At 39.3% G+C, this 15,259-nt stretch overlaps 1 protein-coding gene across 2 annotated transcripts in view; it reads right to left on the bottom strand.

Moving 5' to 3' along the window:
* Window positions 1-3,723, bottom strand: part of Mep1a (meprin A subunit alpha) — a 40,004-nt gene extending 36,281 nt beyond the window's left edge. For both annotated transcript variants that reach the window (XM_046456042.2, XM_046456043.2), the window contains exons 1-3: window positions 3,625-3,723; window positions 3,515-3,539; window positions 3,377-3,427 (exon numbers count right to left, since the gene is read on the bottom strand). In XM_046456042.2, coding sequence (XP_046311998.1) covers window positions 3,377-3,427; window positions 3,515-3,539; window positions 3,625-3,693 — 145 coding nt within the window. In that variant the 5' untranslated portion in view covers window positions 3,694-3,723. The remainder of the gene's footprint in view (window positions 1-3,376; window positions 3,428-3,514; window positions 3,540-3,624) is intronic.
* Window positions 3,724-15,259: the final 11,536 nt, after the last annotated feature.

The following is a 15,259-nucleotide window of genomic DNA, read 5'->3' as shown; positions in this document are numbered from 1 at the left end:
TTGGTCGGTGACCAAATGAACACTGACTCTCCTGACTTCTCATCCAGGGTCCCTTGTGCTGTTGTACTTTCCTGCCTTGTCCCTAGGTCAATAGGCTGGTTTTGCTTTCTCCCATGATAAAATGATGGCATCCTCCAAAACGAAGCCTAAATTTCTGCCCTTGAAATAAAGAAGGCCACAGGGGATTGCAGACAGATCTGTTCAAAACCATCTCCAAACACCCACTGCCAGATGCTTAGCAGAACAGACTCTGCAGCTATTGCTTAATCCTGGCCTCAAATTGTTTCTGAAAATAGGATTCTTAAAGGGCAATATCCTTATGGGAAAACTTTTTGAGGGTTTAAAAGAATGTCACTTCTTATCATAACCCTCAAGAGACAAGCAGCATTCCCCCAAAAATGCAAACAACTTCAGACAGGATCAGTGGGTTGTACTTTAATCTGAGGGCAGCCCCTGTTTTACAGCTGGGAAGCCAAGCCAGAGAATAATCAGCAGGCACTCACAATCTCAAGCAGTAGCCAAAGGCCCACGTGGCAAAGCCTATGGTCCTTTAAAAGTTGGGTTCAATCTCTCAAATGACACCATGGAGTGTTAGGTAAGAGGAGACATGCTTGCCTTGTCCCCCTCCTTATGCACACATTTCCTAGATTTGTTTTAATGTTGTTATCCTGATCTATTCCTATGATAACAGTATAATCAAAAACTAACAAACAGCAAGGACTCCACTGCCTCATTGTCAGTCGGCTCCAGGTTCTGAGTTATCTTTTTAGTAAGGGCACTTTGTGCTGGTCCATCCTGCTCTTACCTAGGCTTGACATGAGCAAATATATGCATTTCCTGGCACCTGGCCTAGATTGGGAATAAATTGAGAGGAGAGCTCTTCCAGAATAATGTGAACAAGCTCACTCAGACCTGGGTCCAGTGCTTGCTCAGCATAGCCAGAGTTGGGGGTTGGGAAGCACTTTCCGTGGAAGTACACACTCAGGGAAAGCAAGCCTCAATCTACCCAATTGGTTCATGGTAACACATACTGATTAAGTGCCTAGTATATCTCAGGCTTTTTTCTAGATGCTAAGGGATACTGCAGAGAATAGAACAAAGCCATTAAGATAATGACATTCTTAAATGAGGGAAAGGGGAGGCACATGAATAAACAAATGTAGAGTAAGGCAAATGGTAAAAAAATATATATATGATTTTAAAAAAACAGGGTAAGGGAGAAAGAGTTCTAAGGTGAAAGATGGTTGCCATTTTACAAAGGTAGTCAGGAAAGACCTCACTGAGGATGTGGTATTTGAACAGAAACCTGATGGAGGGAGTAAAGGAAGCATGTTGGAGGTAGAGGCAGCAGCTAAGGCTGGGAAGGGCCCAAGAGTTTTCATTTCTAATGTGTTTCCTAAAATGCCAATGCTGCAAGTTGGGGGAGGACACACTGGACAGATGCTTTCATGGTGGAATGGCTACATGGTCATCGTGCCTGGAAAGCTCACGTAAGAAAGGGGAAGAGTAGTAAGAAATGGGGCAGGGTCAGATCACCTGGAATCACCTGAGGTCTATCAAAATGGAGATGCTGATTCAGTTGGTGGAGCTCCGAAGCACTGCTTTGCTGAGGAAGCTCTTAAGCCATGCGGGTGATATTGGCCTGTGGACCATGCTTTGGGAATCAAGGTTGTAAGGCTGTCATTGTGTGTTAGAAGAGAAGTCCTTAGTAGGTTGGACCAGAGACATGACCTGAAAACTATTAAGAGGAGGGCTCTGTCCCTGTCGTGTGGAGTGGTCTAGATGGGATGAAAGCAGAAAAGGAGGAGCAGCCATGAGGTCGGGGAAAGGGCAAGCCAGCTGTGAGGGGACTTGGACCAGGTGGAGCAATGACAGGGTGGAAATATGTCAGCTGGCATCCAATCCGAAAGTATGCATGGCGGCATTTGCTGGAAGATTGTAAGGTATGGGGAAAAAAAAAAAAAAACAAGATTAGGGAAAACTGAGGATCTGAGCCTGAAATCCAGGAGGAGGAGCTATCTTTCCTGAAATGACAGACTTAGAGGAGTCGGTCTGTGATGCAGAATAGAAAGGTTCAATCAAGGTTGCAGGTCTTGGAAAGAAGGAAGCAAAAGCTGACAACTTTCTCTGTGGGGTTGTCCCAACCCATCTGTGAGGTTAGAATCTAGCCACATGGCTAAGCTAATCAGTCCTAGAGGCTTCACTGGAATGGTCTAAAAAAAGGAGGGATACATAATAGAGAGGTTTCTTCATTGGGGTCAGAGTTCAGAGGTGGTGACCAGAAAAAAAAATGGTGCAGAGGTAAAATAATTAACTTTTACTAGATAAATAAGGATGAGATTGAGAAACTTCTAATTCTAATCCTAGCCCTGTTTTAGAGTAGCTCCTCAGAACTGTTTACATTCATTCATTCATTTACTTTCCTAAGCTCTTTCTACCTTGCCCATGCAGACATTCTCAAGCTGTTTCAATTAAATATCAACCAGTTGCCTTCTCTGTGAATGGAACAAAGCCAGAGAGATTTAACTCTTAGGTCTGGGTTTTTGTATTTGTCATCAGCTAGCACTGAGATATTGAGATATGAGTCAGAAGACCTGGAGGAGAGCCTCATTACTGTAACCTATGATCTGGGGTGAGTCAGCCTCACTGGGAGGAGCTTCCTGTCTTCCTGCTAAAGGAAGACATTTACTCCACTTCAAGATTGGACCGAGAAGTCATTAGATAGAAAGCTGTGGCAAACTCTAAGGTGCTTATGATCATGAATGTCTCCACTTCCATCACTCCTGGCTGAAGACCCTGAAATGTAAAGGCTTTCCTCTCATTTCAGAAGAAGGACACAGGGAAAAGAGACAGCTCCTCAGCTCTTCTCTCCTCCCAGTAGTGGATGAGACCATGGATTTCTCCAATGTAATGCTCACAGGTAAATGTACCTGTGAGCAGGTTGTCTAAACAGAAATCCACTGACATGCTGCTCTGGGTCCCAACCAAATGCTCCGTATATATGATGGGCAATAGGTAAGGCAGGGTCTTTTCCCCAGTAAATAAATCCTGATCTTATACCTTATAATTGTCTTTAGCAAGCAGAATAATCACCCATTCTTATTTTCCCTTATTTTTTTCAATAAAAACTGGCAATATGATATATTTACAAACAGAAAATTGTTATGTGAGACTCGAAAACCCCCCTAGAAAATCTAATCTTTTTCTTGCTATATTGCCATTTTTCAGAAACTATAAATCTCAATTAAGTACCAAGAAATATATCCCCCCAAAAAAGTATGCAATGAAGTATTATGAAGGTAAGAGCTTTTCAGCAATCTTATCACTAGGTTTTAAATTATTTCAAGAAATTAACAATCTAGAAAATTGTACCCACCTAAGTTGATTTCTGAAATGTCCTTCTCTTCATGAAATTCTGCATCTGGTACTTGTTAAAAGTAGAAAAAAAATCATTAATTTTGCTGAACAAGAGAGAGAAATTTCAGAAACATTGTGTATTTGAATTGATTCTTACCATCTCCTTTCGGAAGATGCTTAATCTGAAAGGAAATAAACATAGGGAAAATTGATAATTTTTACTAGAGTGGCATTTCAAAATACTCTGAGGAGCAGAGCTGTACTTACCGATACAGCTGCTATGTGGGCAAAAAACAAGGTAAAAGAGAGAACACAAGTGGATCCAACCCAGACCATTGCTGCAAATGAGCTGATTTTAGCAAAGACACCTTGTCATAAATACCTTTTGGACTTTGCCCTGATTGTCATATTAGAAACTTTAACCCTTCCTTATATCCTGTAGTTTTAAAAATGGTAGACAAAGATAATGTCATTGACCTTTCAAGAGCAGAGACTAAGTCTACTTGAAAAGCTTATGCACTAGAGACTGGGAAAAGTTTGGAAAAATAATACTAAGTTCGCAGCATATATTTCTATACACCATAAAGTTTATAGTAGAATGAAAATCATTCAGTATATATGATGGGCAATAGGTAAGGCACCTAAATCATTATAGCATAAAAGATGAATTAAAATTTTATGGAACTGCTATAAAGCAATTATTGAAGAATATAAAATAATATAATCCTCTCTGTTCATATTTTCTCTCCCTTTGTCTCAGTGTGTGTGTGTGTGTGTGTGTGTACACATATATGAAATATTCATGGATTGGTCTGAAATTAGTCTATAAATTCCATGTCATTTCAGTAAAAATCTTAACAGAGTTTTCAGAAGAATCTGCCAAATTGACAAAATGTTTAGAACTTTACATAAAATAGTAAATGTCCCAGAATAAATAAGAAAAATCTGAAAAGAAAGAATAAAGAGAAAGGAATTGCTAAAACATAAATATCAAGAATTTTTACAAAGTTATGATTATTAGAAAGTGCAATATTGCACAAAAGATCGCTGAGTGCAATAGAAAGAATCAAAAGAGATGCAAGTTTATATGGGGTTTTCATATGTGAGAGGAACCAAAATATCAATGGGGAAAATTTTGTCTGTTTAATAATAATGTTGGAAAAAATAGCATTTCCATGAGGAATAAATTAAATTCTCACCCCCACACTATTTGCAAATATAAACTATAGATAAATTAAAGCATAGATATAAGATTAAACTTTGAAAAAGAAAACATAGGAAATATTCCTTTAACTTGGAGGCTAGAAAAGATTATTTTAAAAAGAAAGAGGCTTAGAAATCATAAAAGAAAAATAATAAGTTTGACTATATCACAATTTAATCTTCTTTATGACAAATACACAACACAATTAATAGAGAAGCCACAAATGAGAGAAGATATTTATATTGCATATAATCGGATATTCATGACATATAATTCTAGACTAATTCTAGACATATTCTAAACTCATTCCAGAATAATTCATAAATATCCATGAAATTTAAGGATTTCCTATGAGTCAACAAGGGGGAAAAAAGAGGCATATGATCTAAGAGAAAAATGGGAAAAATATGAATAGGAAATTCACAAAGAAGAAAACTCAATAAAATAAAAAATGATTTTCAACCTCACAAGTAATCAGAAAAATGTAAATTCAAATAACAATGAAATGCAAACCCAACCTCAGACTAGCATAAATTGAGAAGGCTGACAATACTAAGTGTCACCAAGAATAGGAGGAAATAGGAGATCTCAGCACTGCAGTTAGGATACAGGTGGGCATTTGATGCTACCTAATGAAGTTGAAGCACATAAAACTTATAGGCTACAAGTTCCACTTCTAGTTAAATACAATGAAAAGTTCCCACAATATCTTCCTTATAGTACCTTTTTGTGTTTATGCTAGAATAGAAAATAAACTACAGGATACATTCAGTTAGTCACAGGTGAATATTTAACAATCAGCTCTCTAAGAAACTAGCCTTCAATTGTAGTAGTTGTTGATTTCCATGGTGTAAATATTCTCATCATGGTCGAGTTCAAGCTAAAACACTAAGTCACTGAATGAAGTGTTGGGAAGAGGTGCACAGTGGGCTCCATCTCCTCCAGCACAGTACTTCCTGGATATCCAGGCTCTCCTGTTGTTGCATTCACAAGGTGTAAGAATCTTTGATATTAGAGCACTCTTCTAGGTCTAGAGCCTGCATCTCTCCATCTCAGATCTGCTGCCCAATAGAAGAACATTTCCTGCCACAGGAACATTCCAAGAGGCAGAGACATAAAACAGGAGGCTGTCAGCTGGGGATCAGTTTCCGATGGGCAGAAAATGCCTGTGACCAACTTTTATTTTATCAAAGCCATCTGTGTAAAAGGGAATAGAAAGCCATCCCCTACCATCTCTAATTGCTGGAATTAGATATGCTTTCCAAAAGAACCAGAACTTGCTCAACAGCTAAAATAGCTTAAGTCAGCAAATGAATCCATAAGATTTTAAAAATGGGTGAGGAGGGACAGGATGAACATCAACTTAACAAGAATAATTGGCTCTAAGTATCAGGGAGCAAAAAACATAGCTGACTTTTATCTCTTAAATACATTATTTTTTTTTCAAATTCTGAAGCAATTATGATGAAAGTGAATATTTGCTAATTTTGGAAGCCAGGAAGTAGAAGTTTGTTTTCTAAAGGCTAAGGTAGCCAGGTAGGTACTCCCATTCCTCCGGAGGCTGAGACAAGAGGATTCCTGTTCGAGGCAAGCCTAGGTAACTTAGCAAGATCTGTCTCAAGATTGAAACAATAAAAAGAGCTGAGGATGTAGCTCAGTGCTAGGGCACCCCTGAATTCAATCCCAGTATGAAAGAAAGAAAGAGAGAGAGAGAGACAGAGAGAGAGAGAGAGAGAGAGAGAGAGAGAGAGAAGGAAGGAAGGAAGGAAGGAAGGAAGGAGGAAAGAAAGAAAGAAGAAATGGAATGGAATGGAATAGGGCAATGCTGTTGCTTGACAAGGCACTCTGTTAAATCTTAGGTGTCTGGATTTCAAATGGGCAATAGTGGGGCTATTCAGGTCTCTCTACCTTCCCTGGCTTCCAGCCAGATCTTTCCCTTCCTTCATAAAAATATGTAAACACTGTGCTATAAGGATTAAAGATAATGTTGGAGTCAGATGAAGAGGAATTGAAATTACACCTCCACCGTTGACTATCTCCATGGTGATTTTGAGCATCTGCTTTCTATGTTTAAGATGGGTAGTGGTTCCTGCTTCATGGAGCTGATACAGAATTTGGTGAGATTGCATATGTAAACCACAGGTACGAGCAACATAGGAAGCACTCCATAAACTACAGCTCATTGTATCCACACACTTGCCTCCTGATGGAAGGCAGGCAAGAAGAACATAGTACATTCCTTCCAGGGAGACCGCCAGTGATCAGAGCTCAGTTGACACAACTGGCCCTGGTGATTTTCTTTTTATGATCTTGATTGAAGGTGTTAATTAGTTACCAGTTATTTGCAATCCTAGGCACTTCCTCGTTGTTTGGGATGTTAAGTGAATGAGGCTGGAGCCATAAGTCCGTGGTTTGAAGGGCTTATGATTTTGCAGTTCAAATGCAGATTATGTACCCTGTGGGCAATGTCCATGCTTATTTTTAATATCTGTCCCAGTGTCTGGCACATAGTAAACCACTAGTTATATTGGGTGAAAAAAATGGCAAAACATGATTTTCTCTGAAGGTGTTGGATGGAGTGACTTGCTTTGATATCAGGACATTTTACAAACAACTAACTGAAGAAGCCTGTGAAGCAGGGTGGCGGGAGGAAAGCCATCACCGGTGGAAAATGACAAACCCCTACCTGTGCTTTTGTCAGACTCTTCAGTCTCATAGAAGTCCAGGGCGAGTCCTCTGGGAGCTGAACCAGAAGACTCTCAAGCCCTTCTAGAAGATGTTTTCTGCCCTGTTTCTCCTCTCACCAAGTTCTTGCAATAGATGCCAGTCCAGTGGGTGGCACTCAGCCAGCTGGCAGTTAACTACTAACACAACCGACCTTGTAATTCCTCCCAGGGAGATCCACATATTAACCAGGGCTTCACTGTGTGTAAAGAGAGAGTCAGCAAACTTTTTCTGTGAAGGGTCAAAGAGAAAATACTTCCCCAGGTGTAGTGGCTGATGCCTGTAATCCCAGCAACTGGGGAAGTGGAGGCAGGAGATTGTAGTCGGAGACCAGCCTCAACAATTTATCAAGACTGTGACTCAAAATTAAAAATTAAAAGGGGTGGGGATGTACCTGAGTGGTAGAGTACCATGGGTTCAGTCTGCAATACTGCAAGAAAAAAAGGAGAGAGAGAGGGAGGAGGGAGAGGGAGAGGGAGAAGAAGAGAGAGAGACCAGATATTTCAAGCTGCAAAGCTATATGATCCCTGCTGTGACTATTTAACTCTCCTGTTGTCCCCAGAAAGCAGCCCTACACAATATGTGTAGTTGTAAGTATGATTGTATTCCAGTAGAACTTTATTTATAAAACCTGGAAAATGGTCATAGTCCCAGGCTTTAGAAAGTTAACTCCCTAGATGGTAGAGATTGAGGTAGTGGTCAAAATTTTAATGGAAGCAGAAGCAGTGGCAATCAACCGGTGCATAGTACAGTGGGCCAGGCCCTGTTCTAAGGACTGGAAGTGTAGTCCTTACAATAATTCTATCAAGTAGGAACTACATAATCCCCATTTTTCAGACTAAGAAACTGAGGCTCAGAAAGTTTAAGAAACTTTCCCAGAGTCACACAAATCTAAGCCAAATGCTCCTAAAATACCATCGAAAAGCAGCTTTCTCTACCTAAATCTGGCCCCTGGCAGCCGAAGCTTCCACAATCAAGCTGCAGCAATGCAGGGTCCCAATGTGCAGGATTCCATCTCTAATAGCTTACTAAGAAGATTTAGCCTCTAGGGTAATAGATTCCAAGTTACAGAGTCCTTCAAATTTCCTTGAAAAACTTGTTAAAGTACAGATTCCTGAGTGTGGAATTTGGAAATTCTGATTCAAGTCAGAGGCTGAGACCCAGGAATCTGCCTTTTTAATAAGCACCTGCTGTGATGCTGGTACAGATAGTCTGTGGAACATACTTTGATGGACAGGGCTCTGTGGAATTTGTGCTTATGGTTATTGGATAGCTTCCCTCTGGTTCCCTTTTATAAGAAAATCAAAAGATCATAACAGCCTCTAGTTTCCTACTGGGGACATATCAGATATGAAGATTTGGAGAGACTGTCAACACAGAAATCCACTTTAGAGTGACCCTAGGAACAGCCCTTCTTCACCCTTTTAGAACCTGCAATTTTAATAAGCTTGGGGGTTATTCCTGTGTGGAAATTTTGAGACCCCTGTAGGTAACTATTTAGGGCTATGCAAACACCATTCCCAGCAGGCAGGGTTGGAGACCCAGGGAGGATTTATTCACCTGGGCACTGCTTTAGGTCCTTGATACACTGCCCTCCAACTCCATGTGGGCATTCAGTGAGTTTGATCTCAGCTTTTTCTCCTTTATAGGACACAAAGAACACATTGTCACCCTCCTGGCATGGTGTGGGAAGAAATCAGACAATCAGTTTATTTCATTTGTTGCTAATTATCTTCCAATTTATTATTCAACCCTGGTAAAGTATTTGGATTGAAGCCACTCAGCTGAAAACCACAAGGCTCTGGAAGGGTCTCCAACTTCTGCTAATGAAGGGTTGTCACTGTCCAGACAGCCCAGCTGGACCACAGCATCTGGGAGCAAAGAGGAAACATGTGGGGACTGTTGAGTGAAGGGAGGCACAGCTGGACGGGGCTGTTCTCAGAAATGTGATTCCGAGGAAGAGGTCTGTTTTCTACTGCCTCAGAAGTTTGGGTATAAGGAAACAAGTATGAGTTGCAAAAGGGACACTTAATTGTTAAATATAAAGATGTTCCTGGTCATTTGAGGATTCTTGGATCCTAAAGTGTTTTAAGGAGGGAGATGGTGTTAGTCACAGAGAATGGTGCCATGACCCGCGGGGTTGTGGGGTGTGGGGGCTTCTGACTGATGAAATCCTTCAGAGAGAGGTGGTGTTGGAGAAAGAATGATCGGGGCTTGGTTTGAAGATTTTTCTTTGTCCTAGGAAAAAGTCATTCCTTCTGAGATCTTTTAAATGGAACAAGATGATGGGGAAGTTGCACATGTGATTTGATTCAGAGAACAGGAAGATCGATCCGTCCTCTTAAAAACAATGGGATTTGTAATACTATCTCCCTTCAATAACTGCAGTGGTTTGCATACGATTGATTTTCATATGCAAGTGGCCAGTGGCCAAAGACTGTTCAGAGCCAACTGTGTTATCTGCTATCTCAAGGAATCTGAGTTAAAGTAACAAGGGGAAGGTAATTGGAGGCCCTATGGGGTGAGGCATTTTTATGGTTTGGATGTGAGGTGTCCCCCAAAAGCTCACATGTGAGACAATGCAAGAAGATTTGGGGGAGAAATTGTTGGGTTATAGCCTCACCCTAATCAGCGAGTTAATCCCTGATGGGATTAACTGAATTGGTAGGTGTGGCTGGAGGAGGTGGGAATTGGGGCATGGCTATGGGATATATATTTGTATCTGGTGAGTGGAGTCACTCTATCTGCTTCCTGGTCACCATGATGTAAGATGCTTCCCTCTGCCACCCTCTCCTGCCATGATGTTCAGCCTCACCCAGAGCCCTGAGAAAATGGAGCTGGCCTTCTATGGACTAAGACTCCTGAAACTGTGAGCCTTCTAATAAACTTTTTCTCCTCTACAATTGTGCTGGTTAGGTACTTCAGTCACAGCAGTGAAAAAGCTGACTAAAACAGGCACTATTGGAAATTTTCAGGGTTATCAATTAGTTAATAGACTAGTAAAGGAGACTTCTTGTATTAGTAGCAGATCAGTTTATATTCCCATGCTGAATCAAAATTTTAAAAGTAAGTTCACCTTCTAATTTCCAAGGATGGGAATAGGAAAACTACAGTAGCAGCCACTTTCTAAAATAATGCCACATGTCACACACTAAGGAGGACAATTTTGCACAAACATGCAAGCAAGAATGTTGGTCACTGATGACTGATTGTTGGGTGAATTGATGGGTTGAATTGCTTTACAAATCAGGAAAGGAAGGAAACAAGTCATACCTTGGTTTTCCTGTATAATTTCTGGTAATAGCTGTTTGTCAACCCCCTACAAAGTTCTTTACCTTGAATGGTATTTCTTTTTTAAATAATAGCAATTATTATAACAACACCTATTACATGGCAGGACTGCATAAATTTTTCTACATAGGTTCTCTTAATTCTCATATCACATAAGGTAAGAATTATTGTATTCATATGAAAGACTGAACTTGAAGAAGTTAAGTACAATGCTCACAACTCATCTAAATAGAGGAATTAGTAAATGTGTTTCTCTTCCCAGGTCAGTCTCCATTCTCACCTGATTCACTAGTCAACAGATTGCATGCTATATGGGAACATTCATTCATTTGTGCATTCATCCATAATATAAATTTTTTGGGGGTACTAGGGATTGAACTCAAGGACACACAAACACTGAGCCACATCCCCAGCCCTATTTTGTATTTTATTTAGAGACAGGGTCTCACTTGAATTGCTTAGCACCTTGCTGTTACTGAGGCTAGCTTTGAATTTATAATCCTCCTGCCTCAGCCTCCCGAACCTCTGGGATTACAAGCATGCACCACCATAATATTTTTATTGAGTGCCTTCTTGTGCCAGATGTCACTTTAGGCATGGGGCAAACAGAGTTGGCATGGTGCTCCTACCTTCATGGAGCTTAGAAGCAAACATCATAGGAAGCATCCTATCCATCAGCATTTTAGTGGATCCCCAAGTAAAGATGAACAAATTATGATATATTTACAGGTCACAGTCGAATTCCTATTAGGATACAGTACATATAAAATACGCTCACCATGGAACAGTAATCAGCAATAAAAAGCATTGAACTATTGATTCATGTAACAACATAGATAAATCTCAATAACATTATGCTATTGAGATTCACTCTACTATGTGGTACCTATCTGTTCAATACTACAAAAGGCAAAACTACAGTGATAGAATCCAGACCAGTGTTGCTAGAGCCCTGGAGCTGGAAGTGGAAGTTGACTGACCACTAAAGCATAGGAAACTTTTAGGCATGATAGAATTGTCCTGCATCTTGGTTGTATTGGTGGTTACGCAACTATATAATGTGGTTGAAAATCATGGAATTGATTGCTTAAAACTAGGTAATTTGATTGTAAGTTACACTCCAATGAAGTTGACTTAAAAAAATTTAGGAAGCCTGGGGACCACAATCCCGATTCTTCCTCTAGCATAGCAGATGGCATTGGGCAAAATACTGAATCCATGTTTTGTTTTCTTCTTTTTTAAAACAGGTTCGTGAGGGGCTGGGATTGTAGCTCAGTGGCTAGCGTGTGTGAGGCACTGGGTTCGATTCTCAGCACCACATACCAATAAATAAATAAAAAGAATAGGTTCATGAGATCTGTTCTGCTTCCCTTATCACAAGATTAAGAGAATTTTAAAAGTGCAGGTGAAAGGCTTTGTAACATATCAGGTACCATATAAATGAGTAACTTCATTGCTGTTCCCTCACTGGGGTCTGTTCTATCCTGATTCCCAGAGGCCACCAGTGAACTTCACTTGAAAGGTTTCATAACATTTGAGTCTTTGATCTACTTGTAACACAGGGCAGCCTCACAGACCAAGACAGAGCCTCATAATCCTGGGTCAGCATGTTTCAGAGAAGACCCACCCATGTGCTCTGGCTTTGGACCATCAAGTGGCTGAGCAGATGGAAATAACATCGTTTGAAGGTCTTTGCCAATGACCACACAACCCCTGATGAATTAATAAGTTCATGTACCCTACATGGCTAGATGCTGAGGGCAATCCACAGTGCCTGGTTGCAAACAAAATGAACTATTGATGAGTAGCTTTGTGGTTAAAAAAGCTCCCTGATTCTCATCCAACAATTTATCTCCTAAACACTGACAGGTTTCCTAAAGAGGGGGAAGAAAGATGTCTGAAAGCAATTCACCACCAACAATTTTTATTTGATTATATTTATTTTGCAGTTCAATATGCCACCAATTTCAAAACCATCCACACTAACAAGGAACATGAGTAACACAGATAATCCATTAGATGGTCTATCTCACCATATTAACCACCCAGCCAGTATTTATCTAGCCACCACATGCACTTGAGCTGGGGATGTGTGCTGAGAGGGAAACAGAGAATAATGTACATCCCTGTTCTCAAGGCTTTTAAATTTGACTTTTCTTGAGAATTCAGCCTCTTCATTTACTGGGCAGGGAGAAAATGTTTTCAATACTAAAATGGGTGTATTATGGAATATTATAAAATTCTAAAACATCTTTAAAATTAAAAAAATATATAAATATATATGAAGAAGAAGAAAATCTCTATGAATGTCATTGTTGACATATTTTATCTTTTATAAATGACATTTTTATCATTGAAAATGCATGTTGTATTATGTATTTATCCATTTAAATGAATTGGAATGTCACAAATTTTCCTATCCTTCTCAAGAATACTCATCAGTGCTCAGTCTCCCCAACAGGTTGATAGAGAATTTCACAAAAAGCACTGCTTCAGATGTCTTAGCTTTTTAAAAAATAATGTTTAAAGTTTCTCTATTCACTATCCATAGTTTTAGAGTTTAGAAAACAAAGCAGTAAAATGCTATCTTTAATACCACTACCCAAAATAACTACTGCTAACATCTTGGTATATGTACCAGATTTTCCCTTCATGATTTAAAATATATATATATATATATACTAATTACATTAGAATTATTTTTCTAGTTTTATTGATTTTATTTTTTCAAATACACGACAGCAGAATGCATTAGAATTATTTTTCATATCTTTGTATATAGAGTATATTCATGCCAATTCACGTCTTTATACATGTACTTTGTTTTTTTTTTGCAATACAATTCTTATTACATAATTATACCACAATTTTTCATATCTCTGTTTATATATAAAGTATGTTGACACCCAATTTGATTCTTCATACATGTACTTTGGGTAATGATATCCATCACATTCCACCGCTCTTGCTAATCCCCTGGCCCCTCCTTTTCCCTCCTACCCTTCTTTCCTATCTAGAATTCATCTAATCCTCCCATGCTCCCGTCCCTACCCCACTATGAGTCAGCCTCCTTATATCAAAGAAAACATTTAGCATTTGGTTTTTTGGGATTGCTAACTTCACTTAGCATTATCTTCTCCAATGCCATCCATTTGCCTGCAAATGCCATGATTTTATTCTCTTTTAATGCTGAGTAAAATTTCATTGTGTATATATGCCACATTTTTTTTATCCATTCATCCACTGAAGGGCATCTAGGTTGGCTCTACAGTTTAGCTATCGTGAATTGTGCTGCTATAAACATTGATATGGCTGTGTCCCTGTAGTAGGCTGTTTTTAAGTCCTTTGGGTATAGTCCGAGGAGAGGGATAGCTGGGTCAAATAGTGGTTCCATTCCAAGATTTTCAAGGAATCTCCATACTGCTTTCCATATTGGCTGTACCAATTTGCAGTCCTATCAGCAATGTATGAGTGTACCTTTTCCCCCACATCCTCTCCAACACTTATTGTTGTTTGTCTTCATAATAGCTGCCTTTCTGACTGGAGTGAGATGATATCTTAGAGTAGTTTTGATTTGCATTTCTCTGATTGCTAGAAATGATGAGCATTTTTTCATATATTTGTTGATTAATTGTATATCCTCTTCTGAGAAGTGTCTGTTCAGGTCCTTGGCCCATTTATTGATTGGGTTATTTGTTTTTTCGGTGCTTAGCTTTTTGAGTTTTTTATATACCCTAAAGATTAGTGCTCTATCTGATGTGTGAGGGGTCCTAGGAATTAAACCAGAGACTCTGCATCTAATAGAAGAAAAAGGAGGCCCTAATCTTCATCATGTGGGATTAGGCCCCAACTTCCTTAATAAGACCCCTATAGCGCAAGAATTAAAACCAGGAATCAATAAATGGGATGGAATCAAACTAAAAAGTTTCTTCACAGAGAAAGAAACAATCTGTGAGATGAACAGAGAGCCCACATCCTGGGAGCAAATTTTTACCCCTCATACATTAGGATTATAGCCTGGCTATAAAGGTTTCCCCATGTTGATAGATGTTCTTCAACAGCTTGCCTTTCAGTGGCTTCCTCAAGTTCTGTTAAATGGATATGCTGAATTTTTCTGTGTTGTGAGAATAGATTTTACTTATCACAGGCAAATGCTACAGTAAATGCAAATCTCTGAATTTGCAATTGAAATGTATCTCAGATTGGACCTTAGAACAAATTCAAAAAACAATGTACTGAGTTGTTTTTTTTTTTTTTTTTAAGTAATTATACTGCAAAACATCCCCAATTCTCCCACCCTCTGAAAGCATCTCAGAGAAAATTCCTTCAGCCAAAGGCAACACAAAAGTGAGGAATAGTTAGACTAATGACATGAACAAACCAATTTGCTTCCAGTCTTTGTTAAATGCTATGATACAAGCAAGAACAGTTTGCAAGAATGACCAAATGTAAGTTTCCTATAGCAGACCCTTCAAGTAGGATAGACATGTGACAGACACAGCAAGTGCCTTAAGGGGCAAAGGAGGTCAACCTTTGTTATCACTGTGCTACAACCAGAATGCAGCCAGCTATTCAACACCATTTTATCACTTAATCTTCACTAAAGCCCTTGGATGTTTGTTATGGACTAAATTTTGTGTCCTCCTAAAATGACTATGTTGAAGTCTTAATCTCCAGGGAGGT

This window comes from Marmota monax, unplaced genomic scaffold (assembly GCF_021218885.2).
Source record: "Marmota monax isolate L192 unplaced genomic scaffold, Marmota_monax_Labrador192_F-V1.1 WCK01_AAM20220418_F8-fsc00281, whole genome shotgun sequence".
Taxonomy (NCBI): Eukaryota; Metazoa; Chordata; class Mammalia; order Rodentia; family Sciuridae; genus Marmota; species Marmota monax.
Note: the sequence above shows the minus strand (reverse complement) of the source record. Positions and strands in the feature narration are given on the sequence as shown.